We start from the raw sequence: 14,608 nt of genomic DNA, 5'->3' as shown, positions 1-14,608 counted from the left end.
CCTCATCACAAGTTAAGTGTTAGAAATAGATTCTTCATCAATTCATGTGCACCTGAGTGAAGGCGTTTACACATTTCACATCCTTTCTCTTTCAAAAGAAGGACTGGGATTATTCTAAGTATTCTTAATTGTTCTCTCAGCATCTGGTCTTTTCTGCCATGACCCAATCTGTCACATTGGACTCTAATTCACAGCTCTAAAAGGGATTTCATTTCCTTATACCCTTCCGTCCAAATTGATCATTATTATGACATGCAAGGGCCTTTATGATGTGGCCATTACCCATCCTAACATATGCATGGTGACCATCATTTCTACCTGAGGACTGCAGTCTGGTGCACACCTTTCATATTAATTAAGCTGGCTTTTTGAGGTCCACTCACCAAGATCCCCACTACCTCTATGCCTTTTCTTATTCTATGTGCCCTCCCATCTTGTAAGGATTTTTGAGTTTATGCATCAAATATCAATTTTCTAACATGACCATTTAATCGCATAATTTTACCACAATTTAGGGATTGGATGAGTTTGGGGATATCTAGAGATAGAAGTAATAGGATCTTACAGTTTCATATTCTTACATTTTTCAAAATAAGGTTGAGATTATTGCAAGATTCTTAATGGGTCTCTGAACATCCAGTCTTTCTGTGATGATTCCTCCTGTAAACTTACTGCCAGGTTAATTTCCTTAAACAACTCCCTTTCCCATATTGGTCTCTGATGAATAGTACATGTTTAGTGTTAGAATGCACAACGTAATTTTGTAGGAGTTCAGAGATGGGAGAAACCAGAAAGATTAGGTAGTCTACTCAAGCTGGAGCCATGTGGAAAAAGCCAAAGAAAATGCGATATTTGGCATGGACACAGTGAAAGTAAGCTTTAGGTAGGTGAGCAGGTCAAAGAACAGCTTTCTGGTTGTTCTGATTGGACTTTTTCCCCTAGGGAAGGGGAAGAAGGACTAGCATCAGCATTTATTGAATATATGCAAAGCTCAGGAACTCTATCAGATGCTTATTCACTTAGTTTTCAGAGCAGTGCAGGCATTAGGTCCTATATTCCTTGATAGAGACCCAGCAATAGGCACCAGCTCAGAAATGATTTGGGACTTGATTCATACTTATTAACAACAAGATAAGCGATAAACTTACTTATCCAAGAAAGCCAGTGTCTAGAATCCCTTATTCACTAGGACAATGAAACTTTGTTGACCCACAAACAAAAATGAAGTTACATGAGTCATTTTTTCCTACCAGGATCCTACTTTCTAAATGAATGTGACAGTTCATTTTAAGATTCCATCCATTTGACCCTGGGTTTTCTCTTTTAGGTATAATTTTAGCAGTGGTGTTTATCCGAATGAAGAATAAAGGCAAAGACAATGTCGAAAGTGCTCAGGCATCTGAAGTCAAACCTCTGAGAAAGTGAATTTGAAAAGGAATGTTTGAGTTTATGTACCAAGTGCTGTTTCAGTAACACAACCATTTAATCCCATAATTTTACATTTCATCCAACATGTGCACTGTAATTTTTTTTACAGATACCCTTTTGCTCTTTAATATTTTATTACTCTTAGTTATTTTGTGTGCTATAGACATTAGAGATATTTTCCATTTTCCCATGACTCTTTTCCCCTCTGTAAAAGCCTTAGCTATTTATCCAAAAACAAAATGTAAGTGTTTTGCCCCTCTAGGGAAATATGGGCTGATGAAATATTCTGCTCCTTTTTCTTCATCAAGGAACTTTATCAGTTGTCCAACACAGCACTTCCTGGATTCCATTTATGCTTTATCTGATTCCATTCCATGTCTCTTTGCTCATGTCTCCTTTGGTATTTTACTAATTTTAAAACATTTGCTGGAGAAACGAACAAAGTGAAGTCTCAAGGAAAAAATAAAAGCAGACTTGTCCCTTAGTTTGAACAGAAACTCTTCAGTGTTATGAGCCTTCTTTAGTCCCGTGTGGCTTATGTTGCTCTTCATTTAAGGTTTTTCCACTTTGGAATGGCACAAGGCCACAGGCCACACAGAGGCCTACTTCATAAACCTTGGTGCAGAAACCAACCGTGGACCGGGTTTACTCACGACCTACCACGCTTACATGCTGCGCATGTGTATATTAATAAAGTTTTGGTTATTGTATATTTAACATGTGGAGGAAAATAAGGAAGCATGAAAGAAGTAGTGTCAAAGATCAAGAATAAACGTTGGCTGTGGTTGTTTTTGTTTTCCAAATCTCTTTGGTGCCGCTTCCTGGTTCTTTGCATTTGTTGAGGGAAGGACTGGATAACAATGGTTACCTATCATCTATCAAAATTGTCTCCCATGTAGAATTAGCTGGAAAGGAGGTGTCTACAATGAAATAAAAATTCACTCCTCTCATGACTGTGGCTTGAGGGGTTCAAGGCAGATACGCCAGGAATTTTAAAAATTTAAACAAGAGAACTTTAGAGATTTGAAAGCATTTCTAGGCCCATGGTTGTTGTTTGGCTCCTGATTTGAGCTTTGAAAGCATTCAACATTACACAACCTCTTCGAATTTTCAAGAATTTTCTGGAAAATAACTCAAGTCCAAAAAGGTGCTCTTACAATGATGGCTAAAGCAGGCCACAGAGTTGTGCTTTTCATAAATAATCCTCTTTGTGGGCTTCTATTATATTTTTTAAAGTCAAAAAAGTAAAACAAAAAAAATCCAAACTGTTTCTAAGACCTCAGAATTGCTTTCTCTTATATTATCCTGTGCTTCAAACTCTTTTTACCTCTTTCTTCACACACGGTTCATTGGAAGTCTCCTAATGAGTAAGGTTCTCTCCTGTCTCACCACACTTTAAAAGATACATCAAAAGAAAACAAAAATCCAAGAGTGGCAAAAGCAAATTTACTTTACAAATTATCCCCCAACCTAAGGAAGAGTCTAAATTTCTCAGCAGCTTGTTTAGGTACTTTACTTGCGTATTTTTGAGAGTTTGCAACACGACATTTAAGTTATTTAAAATTTTATTATTGCTTGACCTCCTTATTTTCAAAAAATCTTATCGTTACTGAAGACTGAGGCAGTCCCGAAACAGGTCTGCTGAGGTGAGCGCAGGCGTCTCTCTTGTCTCAATTCGGTGTTATCCTCTTTGGACCAACTTGTATCACCTAATAGTAGGCAGATTATACAGCAATTCTTCTCATCTGAGATCATTGATTCGTATTCATACTTCTTGTGTTGATTTTTCCCTGGGTGGGCCCTCCCTCTCAACCTTCTCTATCTTCCACGACCAGATCTCACCCTTTCTTAAGGGCTTAAAGATCAGTTTAAATACTGTTGCCTCTGGGAAGTCTTCTCTGATTTCCTACAGAAGACCAGGCCGCTGCCTCATCTAAACTTCTACACTGCAATGAGAAAAATTGTCTGGCCAGGATCCATTCCCTCTTCTGGTAAGAGCAGCTCCATTTCCCATGGGAAACATCTCCCTCAACCCCAATCAGTCTATATAGTTTGTTTATCCCCATACCCCAGCTCTAGAGATGGGCACTTTATCTCAGTGAGACTCATTTCTAGAATTTTACAGAAACTTTAGGAAAAGAGCTCTCTTTATATGAATTTGCTAAAGCAGTAGGAAGTAATTTTAGAGCATTCCAGTCACCACAAGAGGTGAGCCTGCCCCAGAATAAGGACCACAGAGTCAAGAGATGAGAGGAGAAAATTGGGGGAATATTGAGTACCTGGATCCAGCTGTGTCTGAAGCCAAATTTGCCCTGAACTTTTCCATCCTGTGAGCCAGGTCATTGCTTTTTCACTTAAAGCTCAATGGATTTCTGCTCCTTGCAACCAAAAGAGTGGATATTTGCACCTCGCTTACGGCCTTTCTCATGCTCTACAATTAGTGCCCGTTTATCTCCCCAATTAGTCTGGGACTTCTCAGAATCCTCTCCACGCCACTATGACAAGTTTTGGCTCATAGTGGCTCCCTAATAATTTTTTGAAGAATGAATAAATGAAATAGTGAATTTGTTTTGGCTATTTATGCTGTTGTCATTTAAGTGCCACCTGTTTGACAAAATTAGTACTAACTCATTCTTTATGTTCACTTAAAGTATCCTCAAAGACTCCTTAAACTCCCACTTCACCACATTCCTTTCTCCTACATACAAAACCTGATACTCCACTCAAACATCTTCAGAGCTGGCTATAGTGGTAAATGAGGCATGTGAGTGACAAAGATCCCTAAGAATTTCTGACTGGTTAAGAAACAACTGTGAGACTGAGAAGGTCTCAGGGGTGGGTGTGGGAGGTATAGGTGGCAACTCTTGTGGATGGCTATGTAGCAAGTCTCAGGGGTTTCTGGGAGCGGTAAATTGAGTGGAGGTCTCAGGGTGTCAGTCTATGGTCTAGCTAACCCTCAGGCGAGAAGCTGAGATTACCTTGGAAGTACCTAATGCAAGAAGGAAACGATTTGCTTCCAGGATTCTGTACAATGCTATGTGCACCATGGGAGCTTGTTAACCTTAAAAGTTACCCGAAAAGATACAATATCTTACAATTCAACTTAAAAAAAATCATTTTAAGTGTATAGGTCAGTGGATTTAAATACGTTCGCGTTGTTGTACAATCATCACCACTATCCATTTCCAGAACTTTCTCATCTTCCTAAACGGAACTCTGACCACTAAACAACAACTCCCCTTACCAATCCTTTCCCCAGTCCCTGGCAGCCACTATTCTAATTTTTCTGTCTCTAGAAATTTGACTATTCTAGGTATCTCCTATAAATGGAATCATCCGATATTTGTCCATAATATCAATGTTTTAAAACAAGTTTTAAAATAATAACTGAGAGAAAAACAGAAAGTAGCATTCAAACCTAGAAGTTACCTCATGAGGAGACTATCTCAAGGCTAATGCTATTCTTTATTTTGTCTGAATTCATGTGAGTCACACACATAAATGTACATTTTTACACACATGCAAAGATAACTACACAACGTATACACAATGCATATGAGTTTCCTGTGGTGAGGAAACCAAGACACTTGCATTGCTCCCACTTTTCTCCTGACAAAAGCCTGTCTCATTCTGGCTGAGTCCCAAGAAGTGCGATCAGCCGTTGGATGACCAGCTGTCTACTACAGGGGTTCCCAATGGATGCATGTTGGAATCACCTGGGGGAGTGTTTCAAAAATACTCATTCCAGGGTGTCATCCCAAACTGAATTAGCATCTCTGGGCAGGGGGCCCTCACTTTAGCATTTTAAAAAAGCTCCCCAAGTGATTCTAATGTGCAACCACAGCTGAGAACCCTCATCCCAAACAATCCCTGTAGGATCAAGTTAGTACCAGGCTGGTGTGGAATACGATTCTTTTCAGGTTCTGAATCAGTGTCCTTCTTCAGAACAACATCAGCTCCCTAATTCTCTCAACTTTCTGGGCACCCTTAACCCAAACCAGTCCTTCCCAGACCCTTGCCCAGAAGCAAACACGGACCATGAGTGATCCAGACCTCAGGGAAGGTAGCAGGGGCTACTGGCAAGAGGCCATACAGAGATCCTTCAGACAGCAGCCTGGTGGGGCCAGACCCAGGTCTCTCTGCCGTCACGTTGGAACCTGCGAGCTCCAACTATGAAGCCAAGAAGAAAGCAGCTGGTTTCACCTGCAGGAGAGCAGCCCCTTTGTAGGTCAGAGCTGAGCAATGAGCAGCAATGCTTCCCTCTTCACCATAGATGCATCTCTCAAAAATTATTCTAAAAGTACGGGTTTGTATAAGGTGACTCACTTGTGCTTGGAGAGTTAGCTGTTTAAAGAAATATTATGGACAATGTAAAAAACAAAGCCTACTTTTTTATAACACAATTACTTCCCATTTTATTGGCTTTCCATTTTTACATACTAGCGTGATACTCCATTTGACATTTCAAAATGATTTCCTGAGTATGTGCTATGTGTTAGTCATTTGTAAGCCATCTGGACCCTTAAGACAAGGAGGATAGTTTCCTGAGATGGTAGATAACTCTAAAAGGTAAGGGGCTGCCTGGAATCCAGGTCTAATAATGCTGATGGCTAAACCTCAAGTCACACTTGAGGCCTCCATGAACTATTTGTCTCCAATAGTCAATGGTTTCTTTGGACAGAAACCAAAGCCCCCCTTTCTCATGTGATCCTGACCCTGGGAGAGCCAGCTGAGTGGGCAGTGAGACAGGAAGGACAGGCGGAGAAGGGGCAGGTATAAGAAACAAGCGATCATCTGATTGAGAGAAACTATTTTCATTTTTCCCATTGCAACAGTTGGGCTGTTGTGTAAGTCCAGGATTTGAAAGGCTACATTTGGAAGAGAAGAGGGTGTGCACATGGGAGGTGGGAATAAAAATAGCACATGTGTTTACCTAGCAATTTTAGTTACTTTCTTGAATTAAGCACAGGACTGGGAGGAAATGAATGTCTTTTTGAAAACAGAAGATAAAACTGGGCCTCTTTGACTCCTGGCCAAGAAAAGATCCCAAAGGCAGAATTTCCTGTGGTTCTGTTCAGGCTTAATCAAAGCCAGGCATGGCCATGGTTGGTAGCAGACACAAACAACCAGGGAAAGTTTCTTAAAGTTGCCAGGTTGGCTTTGGGGCAGGACAGGAGAGACCCTGGCTGAGGTTTCCTGCTGAGTTTTGCCTTTCAAAGTGGGATCTCAGACAGCCTTCCTGGGGCCTACAAGGGGGAGTGATTTCCCTTTGTAAGCAAATGTGGCCTGGTGCATGCTTGCCGAAGTCCTGCCATAGTTTGTGCCAAATGTTGGCATTGGGGTAAGACTTCCACAGGGTTTGAGTTCTTCCTGGGCTATTCTCCATCCTCTCAACTTAGCTTCTCCTGGCAGTACCACACTTGTCCAGGCAGGGAACTTGCTTGGGTCCAGGTAGGTACCAGTGTGTTCTCAAGGAGGGGCCTCCAATAAGCTGAGGCCAAGATAGAATTAGACAAGGAAAAGATTTATGGGAGGAAAGGCCTGTAAGGGATAAAGAGGAGGAACAGGAGAAGGCAAAGGGAGCCCCGAACCATGATGGAAATTTGATAGCTGTCAAAGAAGCAAGGAAGGCAGATTGTTAGAACAGTCTCAGGCCATCACACAACTCTGAGAAAATCTGGTCTGGGAAGATGCCAAGGGCCCAAACAGAGATTTGGATGAAACCCGCCAGCTTAATACCCCTATGGTGCCCAGTCGCTGATTGGTGGTGTGATCCTGAGGGTGGGAGTGGCGATCAGCTAGTTCCTGCAGCAGGGCCCTTGAAGGAAGATCTGAGCCTGTGCTCTCATGGCTGTCAGTTGCTCTTTTGCTGTTTTACTTATTTGTCAAACATTTATCGACTCCCACTATGGCCAGATACTGAGTTGGTCACTGGGAATACAGATCACAGTAATCAATTCTACAAGGTTTACAATGTGTCAGGCATTATTCTAAATGCCTTACAACATATTGTCATTGACTCCTTGCAACAACTGTATGAGGGAGATGCAATTATTATGCCTATTTTACAGATCAGAAACTGTGATAAAGGTTAAGTAACTTGCTCAAGGTCACATACGGAATAAGTGACCCCAGCAACCTTACTTTAAGGCCCAGGCCCAAATCTACAATATTTCATCTAATCTAAGGTGCCATCAATTGTAAGATGCATTGTAATCTTATGTGATGCTAAGAAAGAACATAGCACTGTCAATTAACTTTGCCATGCCATTGTTAGTAAGGTGCATCCTTACTTTCAGAGATGTTAAAATGTGAATTCTAGAGTCAAGAGTTGTTACACAAAGGCACTGTCTCTGTTCTCTAGGACTTCACAATTGCACAAGGAAGACAGACCTAAACAATTGTCATGCAAAGCAGAGAGTAGCAAGCATCACCAGATGGAGCACTCGAATTGCTACAGTGGCAGAGAGAGGAGCACTCATCATTTCGGCCTGAGGTCCTCTGTGAACCCCTCATAGAATGGGCGGCACCCAGTGCGCCTTAGGGATTCTCCAAATAGAAGAAGGAAGGGTGGAATTGGGAAATTTTGGATATTTAAGGGCCATGGCTGATAATACTAATAATATTGTAACAATAGCTAATCATTTATTAAATGCTCGCCATGTGTCAAGTGCTATGTTAAAGGCTTTTCATGCATCATCCCATTTAATCCTCACGGAAACCCTATGAGAAAGCATTCTTATTAGGCCCATTTTACAGGAAAGGAACCTGAGGCTCAGGAGGTGAACTGATTTACCCTGCAGTGCACAGCTAGTGGACAGAGGCAGGATAAGAATCTCTGGCAGCCCAGCTCCCAAATTTCAGTTTTAACCACATTGCTGGACCACCTCTCAGAAGTGAGTTAATTTGATAACACTGTAGTATATAATTGAAATTTGCTGGGGGAGTAAAACTTAAATGTTCTCACCAAAAAAAAAAGTAAATACGTGAGGTGATGGATGGGTTAATTAACTCCATAGGGAGAGTCCTTTCACAGTGTCTACGTATATCAAATCATCACATACTATGCTTTAAATATCTTGCCGTTTTACTTGTCAATTATACCTCAATAAAGTTGAAAAAAAGAGAAGCAAATTAGTGATGAGATGCACTCACGAAAGTCATTCTTATTCACTGAGCTCTCCATTTCCTTAGGGAAGCATGAATTAGGGTTGGACATTGTCAAACACAAGGACCGAAGAGAGACCTTTGGGAGTCCAGACTGACATTGGGCAGATGATGATTGATGGGCAGGAGATTCTGGAAGTGTTGGTGCAAAACTAGGACCTCTCAGCTATTTCAACTGTTGAGTATTTGCTCAGAGTCTGAGCAAAGGTCTGTGCTGTGCATCGAGGGGACAATTGAAGGAAGTCCTGAGCTGAGCACCAAATGTTGAATGAATGAATGAATGCCCACTGCTGACACCATCTCCTGCCTCCTGCCCATTGCTCACCATGCTTTAGTCACACTGACCATCTGCCACTTCCTTGAGGAGGTCGAACCCCTTCCACTTCTCTTCCTTTACACGTGCCTCTGCCTGGAACATTCTTCTACCCCAGCCCCTGTCGTGTGGCTGTCCTTTTCTCTTGCTTTATGTCCCAATATAAAAGTTACCTCCTCTGAGATGCCCTGCCTGTTATTTTACAACACAGGGCCTATTAATTTCCTTGCTAGCACTTTTCATAGTGTGTAATTCTGTCCTTTGTTAGTTTGTATCTTTAGGGGAGAGAACTTGTTCACCATTGTGTCCCAACACTGAGCATGGTGCCCAGCATATAGCAGATGTTCCATATTTGAACGGACAAATGGCTTATCTTAGAATCTAATTATGGAGCCAAGATGTACATCTGTGACACAGAAAATACTTAGCTGCTGAACTGCTCAAAGAATGGTGAGGTTGATGTGTGCAGAAACTGTCAAGGAGACGTAAGCATTGAACCAGGTGGGCAGAATTCAGAGACTTAGGGATGGACAGGGAGGAAAAACCAGCTGGGGAAGAAAATGCAGTCTGTGAGAGGACAAAAAATAGCTTTCTCTTCCATGCAGGTTTGAAGCATCTTCCTTTTCAGTATCTGGAATCATCCCAGTTTTCCTCACCTCCAGAGTTCCCCTTGTACTTATTGGACAATGGCCTAAGGCCATGATGGCCAGTTGTCCAGCCTTCTTTTCCTAAGGTGCTTTGGTGGGCTCGCTTGGGGGACTGGACACAATAATGAGACTGAACTCTCATACAGCTCCTCAGCCTAGGAATGAGGATGTTTTGGGGAAACCATTATGGATGCTGTCCTCATTTTCACTGGGTGTCATGGACAAAGCAATTCCCAATGTCCAGAAAGGACCTCAGATGGCCAAATTTTAGAATCCCCTCAAAGATTTTAGAAGTAGACATAGATCTCACCAGTTATAGTGTCTTCAGTCAGCTGTTCCTTTTTTTGTTTGGTTTTTTTAGGACGATTAGTCCTGAGCTAACATCTGCCCCAAATCCTCCTCGTTTTGCTGAGGAAGACTGGCCCTGAGTGAACATCCATGCCCATCTTCCTCTACTTTATATGTGGGATGCCTGCCCCAGGATGGCTTGACAGGCAGTGCAGAGGTTCACACCCGGGATCCGAACCAGTGAACCCTGGGCTGCCAAAGCAGAAAGTGCGCGAACTTAACTGCTATGCCACCGGGTCGGCCCCCTTTCTTTTTTTAACCACACAGAAATATAATAGAACAGATCATTTGATTCACTCACTGAATTATGTACTTGCACAACTTTGAATTTCATAAATTTCCATACTATACATTTTGAAAGTCAAGACTTGTTACCATTTTATATGTGTTCTGCCTGATATTCAATATGCATTTATCTATTTTACTTGTCTAGAAGGACATCTCTCTATAGAGTATCAAGTCTTGTTTTTGTTATTTATTCATGTGTTTGCCTCCTCCCACCCCATCCCCATCAAGAACACACAACGAGCTCCTTGAGGGCAGGAAACCATGTCTTATTATTATTGTAAATCTGTCGCCAGCAAAGAATCTTCAATAAAACAGCTTCTTGGTAAATGTTGAATTAAATTGAAGCATTCCAAGACTTTCTACAAGTTCAGTTCTCTGCTCTTTTTAGCAGAGCAAGTTGCCTCAATTCACCTGAGCCCAAATTTGTTGCCTGTTAATCATATAAACCGAAATCCAAGTCCTCCTTGTCAAAGACTATTAAAGAGCAGAAATCTCGTTTTAGCCTTAACTGATCTGTGACTTAATTTGGGAAGCCTCTCCTTACCCTAGATTAGACATTGTTGAACAAGAATATGGAAGAATGAACTAAAAATAATTCTCTGCTATAATGGAACAACAATTCAAAAATCTAAGCAAATGTCTTTGCCACAAACCTCAATCCTTTAAGAAGTTTCTGGCTATTTCAAAATTTGAAGGGAATATTAATTGCCACATTTCAGCCAAGGACAACACCATGCAATGGAGTTAGGAATGAAATCATTTGGGTATGTGTTTTCTGGAATCCTGCCCTGAATAGTTTTCTTGACATATGCCCAGCTCTTTAATACAGCTTAACATTAGTAATGCTCACTGCCTTTTTATTAAATCATCTTTAGAATATAAAGAAAGCATGGAAAAATGCTCACAGTGAAGGAAAGGAGAGAGAAGTAAGGAATAAAGCATTTGTTGAGGGTGAGGAGTATTCACCCTGAAGGTGTAGGGCGAGGCCTGCTCTGTCAGTGAGAGCCTTATCTGGAGTCAGCTCAATAGCTGACTTGATATCTGCTCCCTGGATCAGGACACTGAATTTAGCTAAGGTCATCTTCTTTGGATTCATGCTTTATTTACTTAATCCACAAATTACTATTTATTGCTTTTTTATTCCTAAGAAGCAGGCAGAAAGTAGTGGTAACAACCACTTTGTTCATCCAAATTCCTTTCCTTTTTCATGCAGATTAATTGTCTCACTCAACAGAACCCTGTCAGGTCTTCAGAAGGAATTTTGAATTTTCCCAGACTCCAGCTTCAGGGACTCTTCCACCAAAAGATTATTAAGTAAAAGTTTACAATGCTTTTTACCCACCTTGGATCATTTTGTCTCTGGTATTTCACCACGATTAGAGCCTGATCCTAAGATCAACTGGAAAATATTTTAAGGAAACGAAAGGTATGAAAACCTTTTTGTGAGACCAGAACCGTGGAGTCACAAAGAGACTTGGTAAAGGCTCCCCAACAGCTGGGGACAGTCAGCCAGAGAGTGATGCAGGATTCACAAACTATGCTAAAAGTTTTGGCACCCTGGCGAAGGCTCTGAAATGTTCCAGTCATTAAATTACTCAACAGAAATCACTTTCAGATGAGCGAATTCAGGACAAACATCGCCAACTTTTTAAGCCACGTAGTATGTTCCAAAGCAAAATGGAAAACAATAAAGAAGGATGGTCTGTTCTTACCATGCTGCTTGTGCAGGTGATTTCAGATTTAACACAAGGAAAGTGGAGTTAAAAGAAATCTCCAGTACGTCTGCCCTCAGAGCCAATCAGGTGAATATAGAAACCTTGGACCACTGATTGATTCAAAGGAGTTTAATATTTAAATGGTTCTGCCAATTGGTAGTTAATGTCAGGACACCTAATACATGGCAGATGCTCACTAAATGTTCCTTTCATTGATACATAAATACATGGATAAATGACATTTGATGACAAGAATAAGGTGAAAACTCTTAAAGTTTGGCAGAGTAAGATGGCCCTAAAAGAGAGAATAAAAACAGTGGCCAAAAAAAGTAAGACAAAAACTTCAGACTAAAATGTTGACAAAAATTAGAGAAGAAAGTTGTAAAAAAAGAGCGAGTGGCTGACAAGGTCAAATGAAATAAGATGCGTGGAAAACAGGACTGATAAGTGTCAAGTGGATTTAACAACAAAGTGGTAAGCTGGATGATAATAGTTGCAATATGCATACGAGATTAATTCAGTAGGCAGCCTTTAAAATTGCCCCCAACTCCTGGCATTCACACCCTTATATAATTCCCTACCATGAGTACGGGCTGCATTGAGTATCTGGCATAAGTGATGGACATCACTTCTGATATGAGGTAACAAAAAGTCTGTGGCTTCTCTCTTGGGCTCTGGCTCACTCTGGCTCTCTCATTTACTTTTTTTTGGAGGAAGCCAGCTGCCACGTTGTGAGCTGCCCTAAGGACAGAGTCACATGACAAAAAACCCTGACATTTCTTGCCAATAGCCAGCATGGACCCGAGGCCTCCAGCAGTCATGCGTATACAAGCACATTCCTGCAATCATTTGCTGTGTTAGGAATATGTATTACTACATAGAGATTTCTTTCATTTACCTCAGGAAATACTGCTATGTCATTGCTCAAGATCGCATTGTAGTCATTTTCTCACCTAGCAGAAAAGAGTGTTGGCCCTATGGACTTATGGATGGACACAGAAGACATCCTTCCTAAATGACTAGGCTGAGAAGGTGGATGTTTTCTCACACTCCATTTACTCTTTGGTCTCCTAATTCATGACTTCTATTGCTTCAAGATCTATTTAGAAAATTTCAATCTGATTTGACTAAAGGTGTGAAATAGATGACTAAGAGCCAAAACAAAATATTCCAGAAATTGTGATCTTTTAAAATGGGAATTGTTTTCTTTGTTTTTGAGGAAGATTAGCCCTGAGCTAACATCTGTGCCCATCTTCCTCTACTTTATATGTGGGATGCCTACCAAGCATGGCTTGTCAACCAGTGCCATGTCCGCACTGGGGATCCGAAACAGTGAACCCTAGGTCGCTGAAGTGGAACATGTGCGCTTAACCACTGCGCCACAAGGCTGGCCCCGAGAATTATTTTAAAGTCACTTTCTCTTTTAACGAAAGATACCTGAAGAAAAACGTTCAACAAGATTGACTAACACAGCCACTTGGATGTGGTTTTTGATATAGGAAATATTTTGAGGTAACCATTTTGACCTCAGTGTTCTGATGCTTCATCAAAATGAAAAATTTCTGTTTCTTTTTTTAAATTACCAAATGATGTACCCAACAGATTAGTGGATCTCTCTTTTCTGATCCTCTACTATCCTAGACCCTGTGGATCTTAATTTTCAGGTAGGAGTTGATGATGGAATGAAATTTCAGGATGGGGTAAGGATGACAACTTCACTGTATTGCAGAATGATGTTTAAAAATTTTAGTGGGATAATTTTGGGGGGGCCGTTAAAATAATCTGATTATCAATATGGCCATTTCAAAATATCAAGGCATACTATTTTTCCTAATATCCTTTTGTCTTTGTGATCATTACTAAATGAGCAGTGTCCACTAACATACCTCTACTCAAATGTGGTTTTCCAGCTTTAAATGTGGATGGGCAGTGGTTCTGTAATCTATGTGCCATCAAATGAGCTCCCTGGAATGCATTATATTATAGTGTTTAAGAGTACAAGACCTGGTTTAGAATGCAATAGTCCCCCCTTCTCCATGGTGGGTATGTTCCAAGACTCCCACTGTCTTTCCTGAAATTGTGCGTAGTACCAAATCCTATATATAACGTTTTTTCTTATAATAAGTACCTATGATAAAGTTTATTTTATAAGTTAGGCATAGTAAGAAATTAACAATAACTAACAATAAAATAGAACATTTATAACAATATATAGTAATAATCCCACAACTAGAAGGACCTGCAACTAAGATATACAACTATGTATGCGGGGGGTGGGTTTGGGGAGATAAAAAAGCAGAAAAAAAAAAAAAGAAGATTGGCAGCAGTTGTTAGCCCAGGTGCCAATCTTTAAAAAAAAAACATATATATATATATATATATATATGTATATATATATAGTAATAAAGCTTACTGTAGATGTTAACAATCTCAGCTTATGATTTTTTCTTTTTTTTCTTAAGTCAAGAACTTTCACCTTTTCATTTAAAGGAAGCACTTTACAGCTCCTCTTTGGTATATCCAAATTGCCAGTGTAGGGGAGGAAGACATTTCCTCTACCCACTGTGTGTTCTTCTGGCTGGAGAACGAATTAAATTCACATGAGACAGAATAACAGGAGAAAATTAAACAAGGCTTTATAACATGTATACATGGGAGAGGCTCAGGCAAGCTGAGCAACTCACCAAAATGTCTGAAGCCAC

At 40.6% G+C, this 14,608-nt stretch overlaps 1 protein-coding gene across 2 annotated transcripts in view; it reads left to right on the top strand.

The window, feature by feature from the left end:
• CDH17 (cadherin 17) overlaps nucleotides 1-2,218 on the top strand; it is a 62,839-nt gene extending 60,621 nt beyond the window's left edge. For both annotated transcript variants that reach the window (XM_023648693.2, XM_070222300.1), the window contains exon 18: nucleotides 1,328-2,218. In XM_023648693.2, the coding sequence (XP_023504461.1) occupies nucleotides 1,328-1,425 (98 nt within the window). In that variant the 3' untranslated portion in view covers nucleotides 1,426-2,218. The remainder of the gene's footprint in view (nucleotides 1-1,327) is intronic.
• The last annotated feature ends 12,390 nt before the right edge of the window (nucleotides 2,219-14,608 follow it).

Source organism: Equus caballus, chromosome 9, assembly GCF_041296265.1.
Source record: "Equus caballus isolate H_3958 breed thoroughbred chromosome 9, TB-T2T, whole genome shotgun sequence".
Classification (NCBI taxonomy): Eukaryota; Metazoa; Chordata; class Mammalia; order Perissodactyla; family Equidae; genus Equus; species Equus caballus.
The sequence above is the reverse complement of the archived record's forward strand: the minus strand, read 5'-3'. Positions and strand labels throughout refer to the sequence as shown.